Raw genomic sequence first — 22,066 nt, 5'->3', positions numbered from 1 at the left:
AGTGAGCTTCTGTAGCTAAGTGGGACTACAAGTCCCCCCATGCCAATCCAAACCTTAATTGCTACACCACACTGGCTCTCCAAATACTGGGGGCCACATTTTATTTCAAACTATTCCACTGAAACTGAATAACAGGCACTCTTGAATGGCAGCTTAACATAGCTGATGTAAAAAAAAAAAGAACAGAACTGTGAAGGTTTTTTTTTTAATCCTCATACATACACGTCATACATATATTAACTAGTAAAGCGTAATAGTTTGGGTGTTATGCTTTGACTGAGAAGATCCAGGTTCAAACCTTACTTTACTACAGAGCTTACTGGGTGCCTCTCAATCCATCTTATTTTACACTTATTGATGTGGAGATAAAATAAGGGGAGAGACCCCCATGTAAGGCGCTCTGAACTCTCAGAGAAAAAACAGGATATAAATGCAATCAATCAATAAACTGGTCAAATGAATCAAGTGAACTTTGACTAATGTCAGAAATTATAATTTTTCTGTGTAACTGGCAGTACTAACCACTTTCTGGAAATCACCTTGTACTAGAAGAATACTTCAGCTCTCCTTCTCATCTCTGGCACAGTTCCCTACATTTCTGCCTTTCCCATTCTGAACCCCTGGGGATTTCAGTCAGCTACTATCGAATTTCTGCAGTCTCAAGCATCTAAAATGGAAGGGTGGTTGGGAAAGCAACCCAAGTATCTAGATCTGTGCATTTATTATCATTAGTTATTCCTGCCCCTCTTTATGCCAAGCCTTCAGTTAACCACCATAATTACTTCACCCAGGACAGGAGGGAAAGCATAAGAATTTAAGAAGATCCTAAGTGATAGTATGGTTATGTGGTTTCAAAAGATGATTTACAGTTTTCATTACTGTCAATAAAATGTACTTTCTTTCACTTCTTTTTCTTGTGAACATTAGCTAAAGTAGTTCCCCATAACACTGGGAAATATTCAACATACTCTTTCTTGCATCTATATGCAATTTTATATTAATCTGCATTTATCTTAATTCCATCAAAATTGGACTGATGAACTGCATACTTAAAATGATCAAATGGTAAAAAGGCACACTATGTGTATGTTGGTAGTCACTGGGACTTCAATGTGAAGAGGGAAAAAACTGCAGGAGAGGGAACTAAGCTTCTCCTAACTTGTCTCCTCCTAATTTCTTCTAAACTATTTCAGTTCTTGAAAAAGAAACAGAATCAGCAGGAAGAAAAAGATGGGTGGGGTGATATGGGGAAAGAACATGGTGCAAAAAAGAATGAATTTAAACCACTCCTTTCAACTACATTATATAAAACAAAAAGCAAACCTGTAAAACAATTACATGTCCAATTAAAGTTGGAATACACTTTGATCGACATCTAAAAACTGTGCATGACTGCTATGTTACCCCAAATAATAAGAGGTTTGTAGGTAAAAGGAAACAGAGGTAGCAATGGGCAAAGGAATAATTCTTCCATTACCATCTACCTCTAAGAATCTCATTTGTCAGCAATGTATTGATAAACATTGTCTCAAACATTGTTAGCAATTTACACTAAATTCTCAGTTGGCTAGAAAGTTCTCTGAAAAATATAGAGTCTGAGGCTTTGAAGAAAGCAATACAGAAACTTATCAGACTTTCACAATATCAGGCAAAGAAATATATCCATGCTGGCACAGTGGCCACACATAATTCAAGACCTCACAACATTTCTGATTTTGCATCTTATTTAATAGATAAAAATATCAGTGTTTCAAGACCCATATTCCATGGCCCATAATCTTGTCTCCTCCTGTTATATTTTGCTTTCTAATCAAAATAAAATTAGAAAATTAAGGTAACAGTGTTGAGAATACAACTAAAACAATGTGGAAATCTCATTAGCAGGGCTTATCATCATGCATCCAGTAGCCTTAAGGAAGTCTAAGTCATAAAAAGGGGTCATTTAGGGAAAAATGTAAACTGAGTAAAGACATGCTCAGGGCTCCTCATAGCTCTGGGTATTGGTCCATCATTTGTTATGCTGACTTCAAAGCAGTTAACTCCAGTAAAATTCTATGTTCCCTTGTATCATCCTTGCCAAGGGCAAGGATCGTAGCTTCTCAGGGTTTAATAAATCTTCATCTACAACCAAAAGTGTGCTGATGAGTCCTCTCTGTGCTGGATGCAGTCTTGGAGGGCTGCTAGCCTGGTATTTCATTCAACACAACAATAATCACTTAAGTAACATATCTACAATGAGTTTTGTTTTTGCTTGAATTCATTAAAAATCCCATTAGATCTCCAAGATTTCATTTTCTATAATGCTTCTGTAATAATCAAAAGCAATACGATTGCCTTTTATGGTTATTGTAATAAGAGGTTTCTAGGTAAAAGGAAACAGAGGTAGCAATGGGCAAAGGAATAATTCTTTTTGCTTGTTCCTGGTGACTGCTCATCCAAATAATTGACTGTTATAAGCTTCAAAGCTATGAACAAAGGAAGCAATCCATCCCCTGAACTAGAGCTCTTTCCCCTTGCCCCCTGATCACTTACAGGTCAAGTTCTTCCAATCTCCATCTCCTTGATTATACACCTTTTGTATACAATGATAAAGTAGCCAATCAAGAAGACAGATGAATTTCAGGGGTTGCTGCATACTTAAGGGAAAAAGGACAAGTCAATCCTATGTACACACATTTCAACTTCCAACAGAAAGTTAACAGAGGACAGGAGACAGTGACTTTGTATATTAGATGGCAGCAAGGCCCTGAAACCTCTGAATCCCAAAAGATGCCACAAGAAAACAGAAAAAAAGCAATCCAGAAAAAAAAAAGCTACTGTGTTTTGTGATAGCTAATATGTGAACCTGTTCCACAAACAAGTCTATAAAGAAAAAATACTTGGTAAAAAACAATGGTTGTCAATATAGTTGTCAATGTTTCAACATGCCCAAGTTTGACAGATTAGATACAACCTTGCCAAGCTGATGAGTGACCTCATCAATCATGATACTGCATAAAAGATTTTTGTTAAAAGGAGTAGAAACACACAGCTGTATCCTTAAGGTGGCATACTGCCGATGTTTGCCATGTGTGAAACCACTAAATCCAGCTTTTTCAACATGGATAGTACAGAACTCTGCACTTATGTTTTATCATCATTAACTCACATGTCTATTTCATTCCCTAACTACTCTGTCACAGGAGCTTTAAAACATAAGACACAATGCATAATAAAGCACTATCAACCTATACAACAGAAGTCAAAGACCATCAAAAGCCATAAAACCAAATTCAATTTCCTATGTCAAATGTTTTTCCATGAGGGAGAAAATTCTTCTAACAGGGATATTTCTTAAAAGAGAATACTTGCAATAGCCTAGGTAATTAACTCCAGATATTGGATGCCATTGTGCCACACATTCAAGTACATGATCCCACTGACCTTTTGTTCTTATACCATTCCAATGGGGTAAGTTAGTTCAACAGATAACTGGTCCAAGATTATCCAGTGAATTTAATGACTATTAGGGATTTCCCAGCCCAAGAACTCTCAAAACACCATACGGAATCTACAGATGAACTTTCATAATGGCATTACTCTCTGCGTATCTCACTGGTTAATCTTAACACCTACAAGATCAAAACATAATGGAGAAGATAACATCTTAAGCATCCAAGGCCAAAACTGCATAGCCTATAAAACATAAACCAACTCTCTGATTTGTGCTCAGAAGCCAAATAATAACTACTGCAGCTATATAAGAATAGAAATGATATAATCTCTTTGGGCAGCTTTAATTGGTACAGTGGGGCAAAAAAGTATTTAGTCAGCCACCAATTGTGCAAGTTCTCCCACTTAAAAAGATGAGAGAGGCCTGTAATTTTCATCATAGGTATACCTCAACTATGAGAGACAAAATGGGGGGAAAAATCCAGAAAATCACATTGTCTGATTTTTAAAGAATTTATTTGCAAATCATGGTGGAAAATAAGTATTTGGTCACCTACAAACAAGCAAGATGTCTGGCTCTCACAGACCTGTAACTACTTCTTTAAGAGGCTCCTCTGTCCTCCACTCGTTACCTGTAGTAATGGCACCTGTTTGACCTTGTTATCAGTATAAAAAACACCTGTCTACAACCTCAAACAGTCACACTCCAAACTCTACTATGGCCAAGAGCAAAGAGCTGTCGAAGGACACCAGAAACAAAATTGTAGACCTGCACCAGGCTGGGATGACTGAATCTGCAATAGGCAAGCAGCTTGGTGTGAAGAAATCAACTGTGGGAGCAATAATTAGAAAATGGAAGACATACAAGACCACTGATAATCTCCCTCGATCTGGGGCTCCACGCAAGATCTCACCCCGTGGGGTCAAAATGATCACAAGAACGGTGAGCAAAAATCCCAGAACCACACGGGGGGATCTAGTGAATGACCTGCAGAGAGCTGGGACCAAAGTAACAAAGGCTACCATCAGTAACACACTATGCTGCCAGGGACTGAAATCCTGCAGTGCCAGACGTGTCCCCCTGCTTAAGCCAGTACATGTCCGGGCCTGTCTGAAGTTTGCTAGAGAGCATTTGGATGATCCAGAAGAGGATTGGGAGAATGTCATATGGTCAGATGAAACCAAAGTAGAATGTTTTGGTCTAAACTCAACTTGTTGTGTTTGGAGGAGAGAGAATGCTGAGTTGCATCCAAAGAATACCATACCTACTGTGAAGCATGGGGGTGGAAACATCATGCTTTGGGGCTGTTTTTCTGGAAAGGGACCAGGATGACTGATCTGTGTAAAGGAAAGAATGAATGGGGCCATGTATCGTGAGATTTTGAGTGAACACCTCCTTCCATCAGCAACGGCATTGAAGATGAAATGTGGCTGGGTCTTTCAGCATGACAATGATCCCAAACACACCGCCCGGGCAACGAAGAAGTGGCTTCGTAAGAAGCATTTCAAGGTCCTGGAGTGGCCTAGCCAGTCTCCAGATCTCAACCCCATGGAAAACCTTTGGAGGGAGTTGAAAGTCTGTGTTGCCCAGCGACAGCCCCAAAACATCACTACTCTAGAGGAGATCTGCATGGAGGAATGGGCCAAAATACCAGCAACAGTGTGTGAAAACCTTGTGAAGACTTACAGAAAACGTTTGACCTCTGTCATTGCCAACAAAGGATATATAACAAAGTATTGAGATGAACTTTTGATATTGACCAAATACTTCTTTTCCACCATGATTTGCAAATAAATTCTTTAAAAATCAGACAATGTGATTTTCTGGATTTTTTCCCCCATTTTGTCTCTCATAGTTGAGGTATACCTATGATGAAAATTACAGGCCTCTCTCATCTTTTTAAGTGGGAGAACTTGCACAATTGGTGGCTGACTAAATAGTTTTTTGCCCCACTGTAGCTCAGCAACAGTCCACAATCTTGAAAGATATTCCCATACTCCAAGTATTATAGCAACCTAAAATAACTAAGTAAAAACGAAAGTACATTGGCACCACTGTTATATTCCATCTAGCTCTGGACCAAAATGTTTTGATATGGCTAACCATTGGCTCAGTAGTTCAGTTATCTGAATATCATCTATACAGATTAAGAATCTGGGTTCACTCTACAGGTAATCCTTGGTCAACGACAGTAATTGGGAACGGAATTTCCATCGCTAAGCGATGTGGTCATAAAGTATAACGTCACATGACCGCATTGCTTAGTGACAGAAATCCCGGCAGTCCCCATTGCCATCATTAACTAAATCCCACTGGTCATTAGGCAAGGACCCACCCCAATCCAAGTCATTCCCAGCTTGGTTCCTCCCAGCCCCGAGCCTTCGTAAGGTAAGGGACTGCTTCCTCTTGAATTCCCCCCACCTGCCTATCTACCTCCCATCTCTGCCCTTTTGGCCACTTTGCACAACAGCACTCCTTGGCCGCCACTGCTGCAGACGAGTGCCACCACAAGCCCCATGCCAGGCCAGTCACCCCAGCACCACAGCGCAAAGCCCCAGCCACCCTGCACTCTGCCGGCCCTGTCATGCCCAGCTGACCCTCGCCATCTTCTTCCTCCCACTGCTGATGCAGTGCGTCTGGCTGGCCTGATGTTAGGCAACTTCTTTCCGAGACTATGAGCACTGTTCTCCAAATCACAGGTGCCGTTCTCTGAATTGCATGTGCTGTTCTCACAAAACCTCACAAGAAGGCTGCACCGGCCTTTCTCTAAATCGTGTGCACCATTCTCCAAATTGCGCGTACCCTTCTCATGATCGTATACACCATTCTCCAAATTGTGTGCACCCTTCTCACAGTTTGGAAAAAGGCTGGCACAACCTTCTCACAAGGTTTTGGAAGGCCTCCGAAACCTTCTGAAGCATAGCAAGAATGGTGCCTGTGATTTGAGAATGGCGTGTGCAGCCTCAGGAAGAAGGCCTGGCGCAGTCAGTAGCTGCCTTGCACAGGGCCAGGCCGGGCGTGCCCCATCAGCAGTGGGAGGAAGAAGACAGCGAAGGTCAGCTGGGCACGGCAGGACCAGTGGAGCACAGGGCGGCAGGGGTGGCTGGGGCTTTATGCTGTGGCACTGGGGTAGCTGTCCCTGGCATGGAGCTTGAGGTGGCACTTCTCGGTGATGGTGGCAGTCCTGGGGGCTGAAGTAGAGGTTTGGGGGCAGCAGCTGCCAGCTGAGACAGCTGAAGGCCCCAGGTCTCTATTTCAGCCCCAGTACCGCCAGTGACGCTGCCGCCGCCATTAAGTGCCACTGTGCAAGGCAACCAAAAGGGCAGAGATGGGGGGAAATAGGTGGGTGGGAGGAGTTGAAGCACCCCTACAGTTGTAAGTGTTGCCAAGTGCCCAAATTTTGATCACGTGACCATGGGGGCACTGACCACCACTTTGGGGACTGGGCATAAATACCATTTGTTCAGTGCCGCCATAACTTCAAGTGGTCGCTGAAGAAATGGTCATTAAGTGAGATTACCTGTACTAGAAAATGCTAGGTTTAGGTACCAAGCAGCAATCAAGAAATAGCCATTAGTGGAAGTATACTGCTTTTAGGCAAGTAAGACTCCCTCCTAACCTTAATTAATCACAAATCAATGTTTGTATATTAGACAAGATGCTTAATAAATTCTAGATCTGTGCAAGCATTTGAAATAGACCTTTACCATGTTACCCTTGAAATGTTAAAGCAACTATGTCCTTTGAAAGGGTTGCCTGGCTGCTTTAGAGGCTGTTTTAGGCTTCCTACATGTGTAAGTGCCTATGCCTCTGTGCGTGCGTGTGTGCGCGCGCACATGCGTTCACTTAGTTGAGGGTCCCAGTTCTGCATATTCCTATTATCCTTCTTCCCTCACTGTTTCTGTGAACTGATGACTTCCCTTTAAGAACAGTCTCAACCAATCACTGTAAACCTCAATGTTTTCATGTATACACAGGTACTGAAATATGTTTTTTCATTTAAGAAAATGCTTGCATTGCTGCCTGCAACCTGAGCCTTTTGCTATTCAAAGTATATGTAGAAAAGAAACATATATTGTCATTACACAATCTACACATTTATTAAACAATAAAATTACATCAGCTGCAATTTCTATCAACCAAACTGTGGATAAAGCAGGCAGAGGATGGATGAGAAAAGGTTCCTACATTATTATACTGGCTGCAAAAAATTCATATCTCATTAACAGTATAATGAAGGCTCAATCAAAGATACAACAGTCTATAAACACTGTCAAATTTATGAGCTGTACATACAAAGCTTGATTCAAAAGGTTTGTTTCTATCAAGATTTATCATCACCCAGTTAGAGAAACCTTTTCAGCATGATATGAACATAGAATACACATTTACAGCAAGCTGAAAATAATCTGCACAAGCTAAAGGATTTTGACAAGTCGCAATGAGGAATAAAAAAATAATGCATGCCTCAGTAAGTGTAAAGAAAGTTGTGATGTGATCATGGGCATTGTTGGGAAAAAATATGATAGCTGAAGATAAAGCAAAATCTGAACATGTTTAAATAAACAACAACCTGAAGTACGCAACAAAGTAACTTTTCTTACCAAGTCCCTTAGATTGGGAATAGGTAAACTACAAACACTCCAGATATTTTGAACAATAACCCCCGTCACCCTCAATCACTGGCTATGACAGCTGAGACTAATAGGAGCTATAGCTGGAACTTCTTGAAGGAACTGGGGAAGAGTACTCCTGCTTTAGTCTGTTATGGTGCTCTCCATACATACTGAACTACAGTCTCCAGAATTCCCAGCTAGTATGACTTTGAGAATTGTCCAAAATACCAAGAGGCCACCAGATGAAGGAAGTTGCTCTATAGTGTACAAACTGCAGGACAAAATTGTCTATAGGTTTATACTATTCTTAAACATTTGTAATCGATTGTATGCAGCCTACGTGAGTCTCAGATCTGGGGCTTTTGAAGATCAAAAGGTACATTTAATAAGGGGGAGTGTGTGGAGCAGAGATACGAGTGAAAAAAGTGATGATAAAACCCTGTCATAGAGAGGCACAGAAGAAGAAAATTAATGGCTGCAGAAAACAACACCATTTACTGATTCTGAAAGTAGAATCAAGAAGCAGGCACGGCTATTACACTGCATACTTCATTAAACAAGACAGACTTTCAGCATCCACAGTCAGCTAATCTATCAATATACCTGGTTCAAATTAGGTATCTAAAAAAGAGGAGGGCAATTTTTGGTCCCAGCACCACATATTGTCCTCAGCCCTGTTTCTGTGTGCATGTGCAGCCTTTGGAACCCTGACTACTCTTGCTAAAACTGTAAATATAATTTCTCAAATTCTGTGACAGGAGGAAACACATAAAAACTGAGTGTAAGCCCTAGAATAAGCATAACATACTTTGAAAATAATTTCCTCTAAACTGAGGAAAAGCCTGTGTATGACTCAAGTTCATCTACTTTGCATCATTGGCTTGTCTGCTGCCGCCCTTCATTCTCTAGAAAACATTATGTTTTGATGCCTCTGATCCAAGAAGATCAGAAGATCCTTTTGGCTCAGCCCGCAAACCTATATAGCCCTGCATCCCATTCTTGTTCACTGGACAACTAGATACTTTAATGAGGCCCAAATCAGATTTCTGTTTCTTTGTGGGGGGTGCAGGGATACCTCCATGTAAAACTGGGAAGCTACAATTAATTATAGGCAATCCCTAGCAGGTCATGATAAAAGTACTAGACAATAAAATGCTAAATATTCTGAGTATCAACCAAGCTCAAGGCTGTATGAGAACCTACAAATATCCCAGAAGTATTCATGAGCTTTCAGAGTACAAGTGGATGTATACTGAAGGAACAGTAAAACACACAAAATATTAAGTATAAGGCACTGGTGATATTACCTAGTTGGGTAATAAAACATCTGCAAGCAAACTACCAAGCTTAGAGAACATCCAAAACTCCACAGTTCAACCCTGAGTGACATATATTCTCTTCTGTTGGAGCTCATTCTTTCCTCACTAGGGTTTTAATCCTTTTCAGGGGATGAACAAAACCACTTTTTATTCATTATATGAATATCATGTATGTACTATGTAAGCCATCAAATCTATTTTGAAAAGAATTAACACCAGCAATTAATAAAAACATGCCAAATATAAGAAAATCTATGGAACTAATTAAGAAACTATCGCACTTCTAGATTATACAAAATGCTAACATCAGCGCCCCTGAAAAATCCACAATGTTCCCAACCTTTCTGAGTATCCTAATTCAGTTCAAATGAATAATTTACCATTAAGTTTATACTTACTGTGGTCTCGATCTTTAGTCAATATACACTCTTTTATAGATTCTGTTATTCCAAGACTGGCTGCAGTAGGGAGAGGTCCAAGAAGTGATTCCAGAGCAGGTGGCCTTACAGAAGTTTCTTTTTCTTTTGATCTGTCTTTATCAAGAAATTCATTATAAAAGTCCAGGTTCAAATGATCTGCAGCTGCTGCCAGTTCTTCATCTTCTCCCTCCTCATCTCCAAATATACTTGAAATAGTATCTTCTATGCAATCTTTAATGACAGAGGATCAAATATTATCAGATATGATAAAATTAAAGTGCTCAATATGCTGTTTTGGGTTTCTTAAGGCTCCCAAAGACCTCCCAAGACCATTTTTTCCTACCATTCAACAGTTTATTACCTGTCCTTGTCAAATGATCAAAGTCATAGCTTCAGAAAGCCAAAAGGTCTGGCTCATTTCTTCTGCACATTAATGTATCTCTGTGCAGCACATCAGCAAACATATATGAGACTTCCCCAATATGGTCCCCCCCAAATTAGTAAAATTGTGTCCACCTGTGTTTTAATATTATTTCATATTCCAGTTATAAACTGATATTTTCTCTTTAAAATGCCTGAAATCCATTTCTATGAAACTCCACCAAATATAGTAACATATTCGTAATATTTAACAGATTATATAATACAACATACAATGTCAGCAGGGACTTTGTCCTGGAGGAGAGCAATCCATGTGAGGGAATCCCAGAAATGATGCCCTTGCTGCAGACAGTTCATTATCTAATGTAGCTTGGGCTGTTACACTTATTCCCCTCTCTAGAAGTGGTTTCAAATTAGACCGATTTTCCAATTATAATTATAATTGGAAAAACCACCTAGAATAACAACTGTGGAATACTGAAATCTCCTGAGTGCTCAATACCATGGCTTCTAAGCAAAATCACTGAGATCACTGAGCCAGGCTTGACATCACTTCAGCAATACTGTATCCTAAGATATCCAGCATACTATCTAATAATGTAGCTAACATGGATATATTTAACATCAATTATTAGTTCTTTCATAAAAGTAACAATTACCTTTTCCTTGGGGGGGACCTCTATTTTTGAACAAACTGCCACTGGAGTTTGGGTTGGCTTCTTCTTCTTAAGTTTAGGGTCTCAAAATGTACCTTTTCACCCAGGATGTTGCTATTACATTCTGCAGAAATATATCCACCTACCCCAATAGGCCTCTGGATGCTACTAACCACTTAGTCATCATATAATATTAAAAGGGCAGGAGATTTTTTTATGGCTGGCAGTCAAAACATTTTTTTTTCAATTTAGCTTCCAAGATCCACAAGAGACATTATAGCAACAGCACTGGAAGAACAGGGGGATGGAGTGGTGGTACATTTAAGCTTATCCTTGCAATAGGAGAGAGTCATTTGTAGAGCTGACACTTTCATCAAAACAGTAATTAGTGCCAGGAGATGCAATACCATTTCTCCTTTGAAGATGCAAACAGAGTTCCAGAGTTGACTGAACCCATGATAACTGGTGCAGAGCCTGCTTTATGAACATGACTGATGTTATTAGGAATTAATTCTTCTGCATCTTACAGGTGAATTATTGCACTTCAGTAATGAAGTACAACTCCAAGAAGTGAAATTTAAACCATTTTGTAGGAGCCATCACAGGAATAAGATTCAGCAACCTTAACTGTTAACTTAACCTTAACTTAACTGTGCATAGTTTTAACCCTTACTGGCAGCCTCCCTCACCCTGATTACTGTTATTGCAAAAGGCATAGAAAGGAAGTGCAGCAGTCCCACCACAAAGCCCAGATCGAGTGTGAAGACCCACTGAACTACAAGTATGAACAACTTTGGAAAATAGGGAAAAAGCAGTCTAACAATATTATTGTTAGCTCATATTTTATGCAGCTCAACATAAATTTGAGAAATCCTGAAGGGTTTAGTATGGCTCTGTGCAAAAACTTTCTTATTATTAATTAATACTATTATTTATTAAGTGCAGTCTTAATAAACAAAGTATATATTTAGTTGTTACAACATATGAAAATATTAAAACAACACTAAAACAGCATTTAAAGGCAACTATTAGTAACTTCAAAAGCCTAAATAACAGAGATTGGCATTAAATCTTTCTTGACATTCAAAGACACATGGAAATTGCTGGCACTGCCCTGGTTATTTTTATAGCATTGCATGTTATAAGCCATAACAGGGATGAGAAAGTACATAATGGCAGAATAAAGCCTAAAATACAATAAACCTGAAACCAGCAGCAGAGCTGAGGGAGGCAAGCTCAAGGAACAGACAGGTAGGCAACTACTGGGACAGCAGCTGAGTTAAGTTAGAGCTGGATTAGGGTTAGGGTCAAATCAAATCAAATTAATCAAAAAACACACAGCTGTTCCCCCCAAATGTTCTGTTAAATTGATGTACTTTTGTAATAAATAAAATCATATCCTGTTCTCTTAAATGTTATAATTTCATTACAAAAGTGTTAACGCACTTCAACTCAAGTGATTTCTCCAAGCAGTAGCTTGAGGACCTAGCATTCAGCCATTTATAACTTGCTACGTGCCTCCACCATTTTCAGCTTTCCAAAATCCACTTTTTGAATTGGACAATAACAATCTCCTGATCCAAAGTATTTTCACCCATAAGATTCCTGAATAATACCATGATTTGACGGACTGAACTATAAAAAATCTTGGCATTTGATTTTTATCCATTTATTTTATTTATTTTTAAACCATGAAAACAAACATCATGTTACAATCACACTTTTTTACATGTTTGTTAATTTCCAAAGCTGAGAGTCTGCCAAAAGGCTCAGGACAAAAATGAAGCTATTTATATATCATACTTGCATAATTCCATAGCTGCGTAGCTGCACTACCCTGCCCTGACCAATTCACATACCACTGCCTTCTCTGTCCCTTTCTCTAGCAGCTGTTTGAATTCCATTTTAAAGATACTTGGAAAAGAAATCAGAGTTCACAGGTTGGGTAGCCAGTACTAGCATAGATCACATTCAGTCTCCCTCTCCCATTAAACTTGCCCCTCCAATAGCTGGTGATGATGCAAATTATAGTCCAATAAACCTGAGGGTTCTAGGTTGTAGGTGGCTATATTAAAGGATTCATCCTTTTCTTATATTATCCCACTCATACTTTTTTTAAAAGTCAGCCTTGTTGAATGTACACCTCTAATACCAAACTGCCATAAAATCATTTTCCTAGTTTAGCATATTACTGATTAACGGATTTCAGATCGACTTACCATCCTTACTATAATTTGCATAAACTCCTTTTGCTTTTGGCCGGCTATTTTCTAATTCAATCTCTATTTCATCTTGATAGCTTGTTATTTCACCTGCCAGAAACAGAAAGAAGAGTCACTAGTGGGCAAAAGAAATATGACATAATTGAAATGAAGGGGAAGAAAATAAACTTTAGTTATAGTCAAAGACCATCTGTCAGCTACATATAAAAAAGGACAATAAAAAAAAGGAAAGAACAGAAAAATGAAACTCTCAATTAAATCAGTTTAAATAATCTTTAACCTATTTAACAAATATCTCTGTCTATCTATCTGTAATTTAAAAACCCAAATACTATAAATAAGAACTTAGGAATCCTTCTAATTTCTGGAGACAGATCTGCTAATAACAGAATAATGTTCTCCCCAATAAAATACCTACCAGGGCAAGTATTATTAAGTCTGTGCACCAGGCCATGTAGAATGGGCAGCACAGTAATACATGTGTAATTGTCTCAATTTCCCCCACCAGGCAAAGGCATAAATGCTCTTGCACTGGGATGTTATTAGCTTTCCCTTCCATTAACATGGATGGCAGAACAGTTAATCTGGCCAAAGAAAGGGCTCTCTAGTGAGGCAAATACATGACATTAACTAGATAATTAGCTGGAATGAACAATCTTCCAGATAAACTATCACCATAATAGATGACAACTGTATTCAGATTTTCTTATTAATGTTAAACACAAGTTGCTTTACCTGCATTCAGGTGAGGTCAGACTAAGAGTTTATAATATCTTTGATTACCTTTCTTCTAGGACAATAGAAAACTATCAAAAAGATCAAAACAGCAAGGGATATGACAGAGTTCCACTGATTAGATGGGTAGCCATGTAAATTTGATAAATAAAAAAAATATCGATAGAATGTATGCTCTACCTTCTAACTCTTCAAGCTTTTTTGACAATTCCTTCTCAAGCTGGACAGGGAGAAGAGAAAAGAGATGTTAGACATTTTTGTCCTAAATACATTAGACAGTATTTTTATCTACTGATGTTGCTAGGCCTGGGCCGATGGAGCTTCAGCCTCGAGAGTATTTCCCATAGCCCCATATCTATTCCCTAGAGCCTTGGGAGGCCACTGCTGGCAATTATTTTTTCCCTTAAGTTTAATTGCCAGGCAGTGGTAATTTTCAGGAGCAAGACTAGAGTTGAGAAGAGTTTTCCATTCGCCTTCGCTTGCTACAAATGTCCAATAGAAATGCTTTACAGATGTGGCAATTATCTTATGGTAAATACCTTCTGTATTCCTTTGCTGGTCATTTTGGAAAAATCCTTTAGAATGAGTTCCAGTACCTCCATGATGGCATTATTCAGTGTCAAAAAGTGCCAAGCATTCAACAATTTTCAGCAGGATAAAGTTCAACTAAGGTCTGATAGGGATTTAAAAAAACCTTCTATATGTCACAAATAGAGACTAGATTTTGAACATCTGTATCCAAAGGTCTCTACAAAATATTCTGGGGGGAAATTCAACCCAGCCCAAGATTTATTTTTTTACAGCTGTAATAATTTGTATGCAAAATTACTAATTGTTCACAAATATCTATCTCAGAAAACTGACTCAGTGACAGTCTGCATGTCTTGGCAAGCAACATTTTGGAGCAACTCCAATGCAATTTAATCATAATTAATAGCAATGCTTATTTTAAACTGGACCAGTTAAAACACAGAATTTTAATGAAAGCAGAACTTGGAAGAGAGGGGGAGTTGGAACTAATTATCAAGCAAATACCTTTCCAGCTGTGGCCTTTGCTAATTGGGGTAGAAGAATGAATGTGGCATATATAAGAGAAGAAATCTACATGCAATATAATAAGCTTAGATGGATCATAGGAAAGTCAGAATAAATTTGCCACTACACAATGAGGTGAGGTATGCACTGATTAGGAGAACTTGTGCAGAGCAGGTAAACTCCAGTAAATCCACAGTAAGTGATTGTGACAGCTCTGCAGACAGAGTGAACACTTTTGCCCAATACAGACTGATAATATCACACTTCCGTTGTTGGATGACCTCACCCAGTGGCTTCACATAGATGTTAAAAAGCAAGAGATAGAGGACTGACCCCGGTGGAACTCCAAAAGCAGGGGCCAATGGGCTGACCTCTCATTCTCTTCTACCACTGACTGAACCTGTCTACTGTAGAAAGAGAGGAACCAATGCAAGACAGTGCCTCCAATCCCCAATCCCACAAGGTGATCAAATACAGTACTATGGTGAATTGTATATAAAAAAACTGCTAGAGTAAGTACCAGGTCCAGAGTCACCAATTAGAGCAACCATTGCTGTCTCCATCCCATTGCCAGTCCTGAATCCTGATTGAAAAGGTTTTAGGTAAACTGCTTCATCTAAGGTGCTCCATAGTTGATCCACTACCATCATCTCAACAAACTTCCCTAAAAAGGGAAAGTTGAAGACCTGGTGATAGTTATCTAAAAACCCTGAGTCCAGGGATGATTTCTCCAGGAGGTAAAACACCACCCTCTCTGTAACAGCCACTGGCAAACCCTCTCCTGTAAAAAGGCAGGTAGTTACATTATCCCTGCCCAACCCAAGGACCCAGAACAGGCACAGTGCAAGTCCATAAATGGCAGAGGATAACCTAGAGTGCACCTATCAACTTCTTTGGAGATTCACATGCTAGAAAGAGTATCAGGTAGTATACCAAGATGATGCCCCAGTCACAATCAAAGACCCGGCCCATGAGGAGTCAAGATTCTGATGAATCAAAGCAACTTTATAAGAAAATTATTATGCCAATCGTGTCCAGGTGGGAGATCTTGTCACTGACTTTTCCTTAATATGGAATTAGTTGCCCTAAACAAGGATCCAGTTCCCAAGGCATAGAGGTTGAAGTCCCACAACATCAAAAGGCAAGGCAACTCCACCATCACCCTAGAGACCACTTCCCAAGCAACAGGAAGGGATACCAACAGAATCCCCAATTTGTCTCTACAGCCCAGTTTCACCCATAGGCATTTACACTCTGGTATCTCAGGAACACTGTCCTTGATTACAGAAACAGTGTTCCTGACAATCAGTGCTATGCCTCCCTCCCCAGCCATGGTATCAAGGCTTCTGAAAGATCTGAAATCTAATGGGCAAATTTCAGAGAATGCAGCATCACCACTTTCATACAACCAGGTTTCAGTAATACATGGCAGATTTGTCCATTTGTCCAACACTAGGTTGTGAATGAACAAATTTTTATTACAGGCATGTGTAAATAAATATATTGTAGTAGAATTACATCCCCATACCTTTTTCAGCATCTCCTGCCATCCCTCCTCCAAAGAAACAAGCATTATAGTCAAAAAGGCCAAGGGCATATAAATGAATGTGAGTGAGAAATGCCTTTCCTTTATATTCTGTACATTAGAGATGAGAAATCCAAAAGGGATCAGATCAGATATTGGCAGTGATACTGCAAAAGTAGATTCTGATAAAAAGGCTTGTTGCCATTGTATAAACAACATCCAGGTGTAGGCCAGCCCATCTTCTCTGAAGAGACAAGCTTCCTCCACTATGTGGCACAGACACAGGAGAAAAAAAACAACCAGCTAACTGCTTTGAATGTTGTGTATGTGTGTGAATATGTGTATATACATATATATATATACATATATATACACATATACATATATAAATAAAATTCACATTTGAAGCAAAAGTACTGGTTGAAATTCTTGTGCTATTATTTACTAATCAGAGCTCAGAGAGACATGATACTTAATTGTTAATTTCCAGTCCTGATTGCTGCTAGAAAGATCTGACAGGTGTTTTGGAAAAGTTGCAAGTGCTTTAAGAGAAATTTCAGCAAAAAAATTTCAAGAGATTATATATTTTTATGATCAAGATAGGTAGGAATGAATCTAAGCAGATCCTGATACTTTTTGCTTTTCAGAATGATTTTCATGAATTAGATGCAGTGTGGGAACTGCAGCCATTATTACATGGTTTTACTGGTGTTACATATGCTTACATGGGTTTTTTTTTGTTACTTTGGGTTTTGGATGTGAAAGAAGTACAAGATAATATTACAAAGATAGCATGGCAGAGCTTTATATCTCCTATTACAAAAGGAATTAAAAACTAGGAAAATAAACAACTGAAAGATTCACCTGCTGAATCTTTATCTTTCGTTGACCAGCTATAAATGAGGGAGGATCACATTCTTCTTCCAGATCAATGGTCATGAACTCATCTATTGTTAGCTGACTTGCAGGTGTATCTTCAAATTCTGTAAGTCTAAAAGCATATGTTAAAAGATTAATGGATAACTGTCACAATATACAAGCCAAAATTTACGTACAAGATGTTTTCATAATAAAACTATATATAGATATAAGACAATTTGATTTCTGTATTCCATTCCTGCAAAGCTGATGACCAGTATGCAAGACAGGAAAGCAAATTTTCTTCCATATGAAGTGCATATCAAAATGGAGGAACAAATTGCACATTTTTCAAAATGTAAACATTTTGTCATTAAGTCAGTTTTGCTTAAGAATCATTAAATCCTCATTTTGCAAGCAAGTTTAACCTATGTTAAGCTGTCTAAGCCTGAAATGACAGTCAGCCTCCAGACTTTAAAGTAGAAATCTTTTCCCAGTCTGAAGGAGTCTGGTGGTACCTTTTTCAACTAACACATTTTATTTAAAGACATAAGCCCTTGTGAGCCACAGCTCACCTCATCAGTTCTATACAACGGCTAGATCAATGCAGGATTTAAATTAGGGTGAGGTGCAGAAGGAAAGGACAGGTTGCTTACGCAGATGCAGATTACACGTGAGACAGATTACAAGTATCCTATCAACTAACAACTGTAGTATGTTAAAAATTCATTGTGTTAGTTAACACTTTTTGAGATTGCCTGAAACTGATATATATGAATCTAGCAATCTCTTACTTAATGATGCTGTTAAAGTCTCATTTTTCCAAAACAGTCACTTTGAGGTCTGCCATAGAGTGTCCTCGGAGGCTGAAATGTTTGCTCCTTCTAGGAGAATTTAACCATTAGCTTATCAATCTGCTTAAAATATTTAAGTTGAGCCAACATAAGCATTACTCTAAAATATGTATCAATCTTGATGCAAAAATTCATTTTCACAATACAGTGGTACCTCAGGTTACGAACTCGCCTTGACTTACGAACCGGATCCGCGGCCATTTTCCCTGCTGCCACGCAGTCGCGGCTTCCTGTGGGCGAGGTTGCGGTAGCAAGGAGACGTTCGGTGAGACTTGTGGTGTGTTTTGTGGTGTTTTGCGAAGGTTTTTGGTGTGCGTGTTAGCATGGCTCCAAAGAAAATGCAGAGCAGGCTTGGCGGGAGTAAGGCTCTGAAGAGAAAATTGTCTCGGGTTGCGACCAAATTCAGAGGGCGGAACGGATTAACCGGATTTACATTGAACCCTATGGGAAAATTTGCTTCGGGTTACGACCAACTCGGGATACGTCCAGAGTCATGGAACGGATTAAGTTCGTATCCCGAGGTACCACTGTATTACTTATTCTGCATAAATGGGTATTTTTTTATCCACCTCTTTAATATCATATTTCATCTGGATAATGTATTTTTAAATATTCTTACCCACTAAACTAAACATTTTCTTGGGGATAATAATCCCTATGTATTTAATAGCTTCTAGACAATATATAAAAATATCTTTTTTCCCCTGAAGCCATTGGAATCTTCTTACCAACTGGCATAATATAATTTTTATATAATAGGCTAGGTTGCTTCTTTTAAGTATATAGCCTTCTATACAATAGTAATAGTTATATATCTGAAAAAATAAATCGCCTCTCACCCCCATGGGTGGTATGTGTCTTCTACCAGAAGCCTGGGAGTTTGAGGGTTCTGCACAGTTTATTAGCTGTTCCTAGCATTGCACTCTTCTGGACAGAGAGCTCTGATGTTGTTCCTGGGATCTGTTGGAGCCACTCTCCCAGCTTAGGAGTCACAGCCCCAAATGCTCCTACCACCACTGGGACCACTTTGGCCTTGACTTTCCACATCCTCTTTAGTTCCTCCTTCAGGCCCTGGTACTTCTCCAACTTCTCATACTCCTTCTCCCTGATGTTGCTGTCACTTGGCACCGCTACATCTAACACCATCGCTGACTTCTTGTCCTTGTCTACTACCACAATGTCTGGTTGATTGGCCAGTGCCTGCCTGTCCATCTGGATCTGGAAGCCCCACAGGATCTTAGCCCTGTTACTCTCCACGACCTTCTGTGGAATCTTGCATCTGGAGTTGAGAGGGTCTAGCCCATACAGTGTGCAGATGTTCCTGTACACAATGCCAGCTACTTGGTTGTGCCATTCAGTGTATGCTGTTCCTGCCTACATCTTACACCCTGCCACTATGTGTTAGACTGTCTCTGAGGCCTCTCCATATAGTCTGCACCTTGGGTCCTGTCTAGTGTGGTAAACCCCTGCTTCTATGGATCTGGTGCTTAGTGCCTATTCTTATGCTGCTATGATCAGTCCCTCACTGCTGTTTTTTAGTCCAGCCCTTTCCAGCCACTGATAGGATTTCCCAATGTCAGCCACCTCAGCTATCGGTTGCTGGTACATCCCATGCAGGGTCTTGTCTTGCCACAGCACTTCCTCTGCTTGAACTTCCTCCCATGTCTGCTGCTCCCTCAGGTATTCTCTCAGCAGCTCACCTTTGGGTGCATCTTACTGATGTACTCCTGGATGCTCTGGGTTTCATCCAAGACACTGGCTTTGACACTCACCAGACCCCAACCACCCTCTTTCCGACTGGTATACAGTCTCCAGGTGTTGGACTTGGGGTGGAAACCTCTGTACATTGTGAGGAGCTTCCAGAGCTTCCAGGTCTTCATATCAGCAGCCTCCATGTTCTCCTTTAGCCAGCTCACTATACTGGCAGGGTATCTGATGACTGGCAGGGCATATGTGTTGATGGCATGGATCTTGTTCTTCCCATTGAGCTGGCTCATCAGGATCTATCTTATCCTTTGGTGATACTTGGATGTTGCTGTCTTCCTTGCCTCCTCCTCATGGTTCCCATGTAACTATGGGATACCAAGGTATTTGCAGTTGGTCTCTATGTCTGCTATGTGGCCTGCTGGTAGTTCCACTCCATCAGTCTTAACTACCTTCCCTCTCTTTACTACCATCCAGCCACACTTCTCCAGTCCAAATAACATCCCAATGTCCCCACTGAAGATCCGTGTCAGGTGGATCAGCGAGTCAATGTTTCATTCATTCTTAACATACAACTTGATGTTATCCATGTGGAGGAAGTGGCTGATGGTAGATCCACTCTTGAACTTGTACCCGTATCCAGTCCTTGTGATTATCTGGCTGAGGGAGTTTAAGCCTATGCAGAGCAGCAGTGTGGATAGTGCATAACCTTGGTATATGCCACACTTGATGGCCACTTGTGCAAGCTGTCTTGAGTTGACTTCCAGTGTTATCTTCCACAGTCCCACTGAGTTCTTGAGGAAGGTCCTTAGTGTCCTGTTGACTTTGTATAGCACCAGGCATTCACAGATCCGTGTGTGTGGCATTGAGTCATAGGCTTTCCTGTAGTCAATCCAGGCTGTGCTCAGATTGGTCTGCCTAGACCTTGAGTCTCAGGCGACTGCTCTATGAACAACTGGTGTTTTGAGCCTCTGGTGTTGTTCCCAATGCCCTTCTGAGCTGTGCTCATGTACTGGTCCATATGGTCCTATAGCTTGGCAGCAATGATGCCTGATAAGACTTTCCATGTTTTGGGGAGGCAGGTTATTGGCCAGTAGTTGGACAATGCTGTTCCCTTGTGGGGGTCTTTCATGATCAGCACTGTCCTTCCCTGAGTTAGCCAGTCTGGGTGGGAGCTTGCTGCTAGCAGCTGGTTCATCTGTGCTGCTAAGCGTTCACTCACTGCTGTTAGTTTCTTTCGCCAGTAGGTGTGGATCATGTCTGGGCAGGTGCTGTCCAGTTCTTCATGTTCTTGACCTGCTGCTGGATGTCTGCTACTGTGATGGTGACTTGTTCCTGTTCCGGGACATTGCTGTGGTCTGCTCTCAGGTCCTGCAGCCACTTTGCATTGGTGTTAGCATCTTCTCTTTCTCCCATATGTTCTTCCAGTACTATTCAGTTTCTGCTGTTGATGCCTCTGTTTTTACTGTGTTGTTGCATTGCAGTTGGGAGTACACCTTGGGTGGTTCTTTGGAGAACAGGGCATTTATCTTCTTGGCATCTGCTTCTCTAGTATATCTCCTTAGCCTGGCAGCCAGTGCTGTAAGCCTTTGTTTAGCAGTCTCTAGAGTCAGGCCCTTGTATTTTTTCAGTGGCCGAGTCTTATCCTTAATCTCCACACCCTTCTGTAGTCCCACCAGCTGACTAACTTCTCTCCGAGTTGCCTTGATTTTAGCCTCCAACCTCATTTTCCGGGGGGGGGGGGGGCGGTATGCACTGCTGTTCTTCTTGATTGTGTAGCCAAGCATCTCCAAGATTGCAGAGGCTGCTGTAGCATATACCAGTTCATTGGTTTGAGTTATGGTGGTAGTAGGGATTGTCATGAAGGCTCTATTGACCTCTTCTAGCATACTATCTGATGGTACTTCTCCACCGAGCCTTGGTAATTGGTCTCAAGGGTTGACTGTAGCTAGTGTATACATGATCTTATGCCTCATATCAGCTGCTGTGCTCTGCAATGGAGGGGGTGGCAGTTACACTCAGCTTCAGGTGTTGGCTGCACATCCAGTTGTTCTGTGTCTTTTTGAGTCTGGGATGTAATGTTTAGTTGGTCAATCTCAAGTTGTGAGAGCAGCTTCCTCTTCACTATGTTGAAGCGTTGGGTAACTAGGTGTTTCTGTTAGCATGGATGTAGGTCTTCTGTCCATCCATAGTTCTCTCATATGTTTCACATAACCCCTCTTGCTAGGTCTACTGTTGCAATAGCATTCCATCAATTCCAAATTCTCTTGCCTCGTCCATGTATGGTTTGTTCCAGTAGCCCACTGATC

General features: G+C 40.3%; 1 protein-coding gene across 7 annotated transcripts in view; it reads right to left on the bottom strand.

Moving 5' to 3' along the window:
• BRF1 (BRF1 general transcription factor IIIB subunit) overlaps nucleotides 1-22,066 on the bottom strand; it is a 231,271-nt gene that overhangs the window by 88,901 nt on the left and 120,304 nt on the right. For all 7 annotated transcript variants that reach the window (XM_088149756.1, XM_088149755.1, XM_088149754.1 and 4 more), the window contains 4 exons: nucleotides 17,206-17,332; nucleotides 13,962-14,001; nucleotides 13,044-13,136; nucleotides 9,767-10,018 (listed from right to left, as the gene is read on the bottom strand). In XM_088149756.1, the coding sequence (XP_088005882.1) occupies nucleotides 9,767-10,018; nucleotides 13,044-13,136; nucleotides 13,962-14,001; nucleotides 17,206-17,332 (512 nt within the window). The remainder of the gene's footprint in view (nucleotides 1-9,766; nucleotides 10,019-13,043; nucleotides 13,137-13,961; nucleotides 14,002-17,205; nucleotides 17,333-22,066) is intronic.

This window comes from Python bivittatus, unplaced genomic scaffold (assembly GCF_059951505.1).
Source record: "Python bivittatus isolate LINGU-HERP-01145 unplaced genomic scaffold, Pbiv_v1 ctg000580_np1212, whole genome shotgun sequence".
Taxonomy (NCBI): Eukaryota; Metazoa; Chordata; class Lepidosauria; order Squamata; family Pythonidae; genus Python; species Python bivittatus.
The sequence above is the reverse complement of the archived record's forward strand: the minus strand, read 5'-3'. Positions and strand labels throughout refer to the sequence as shown.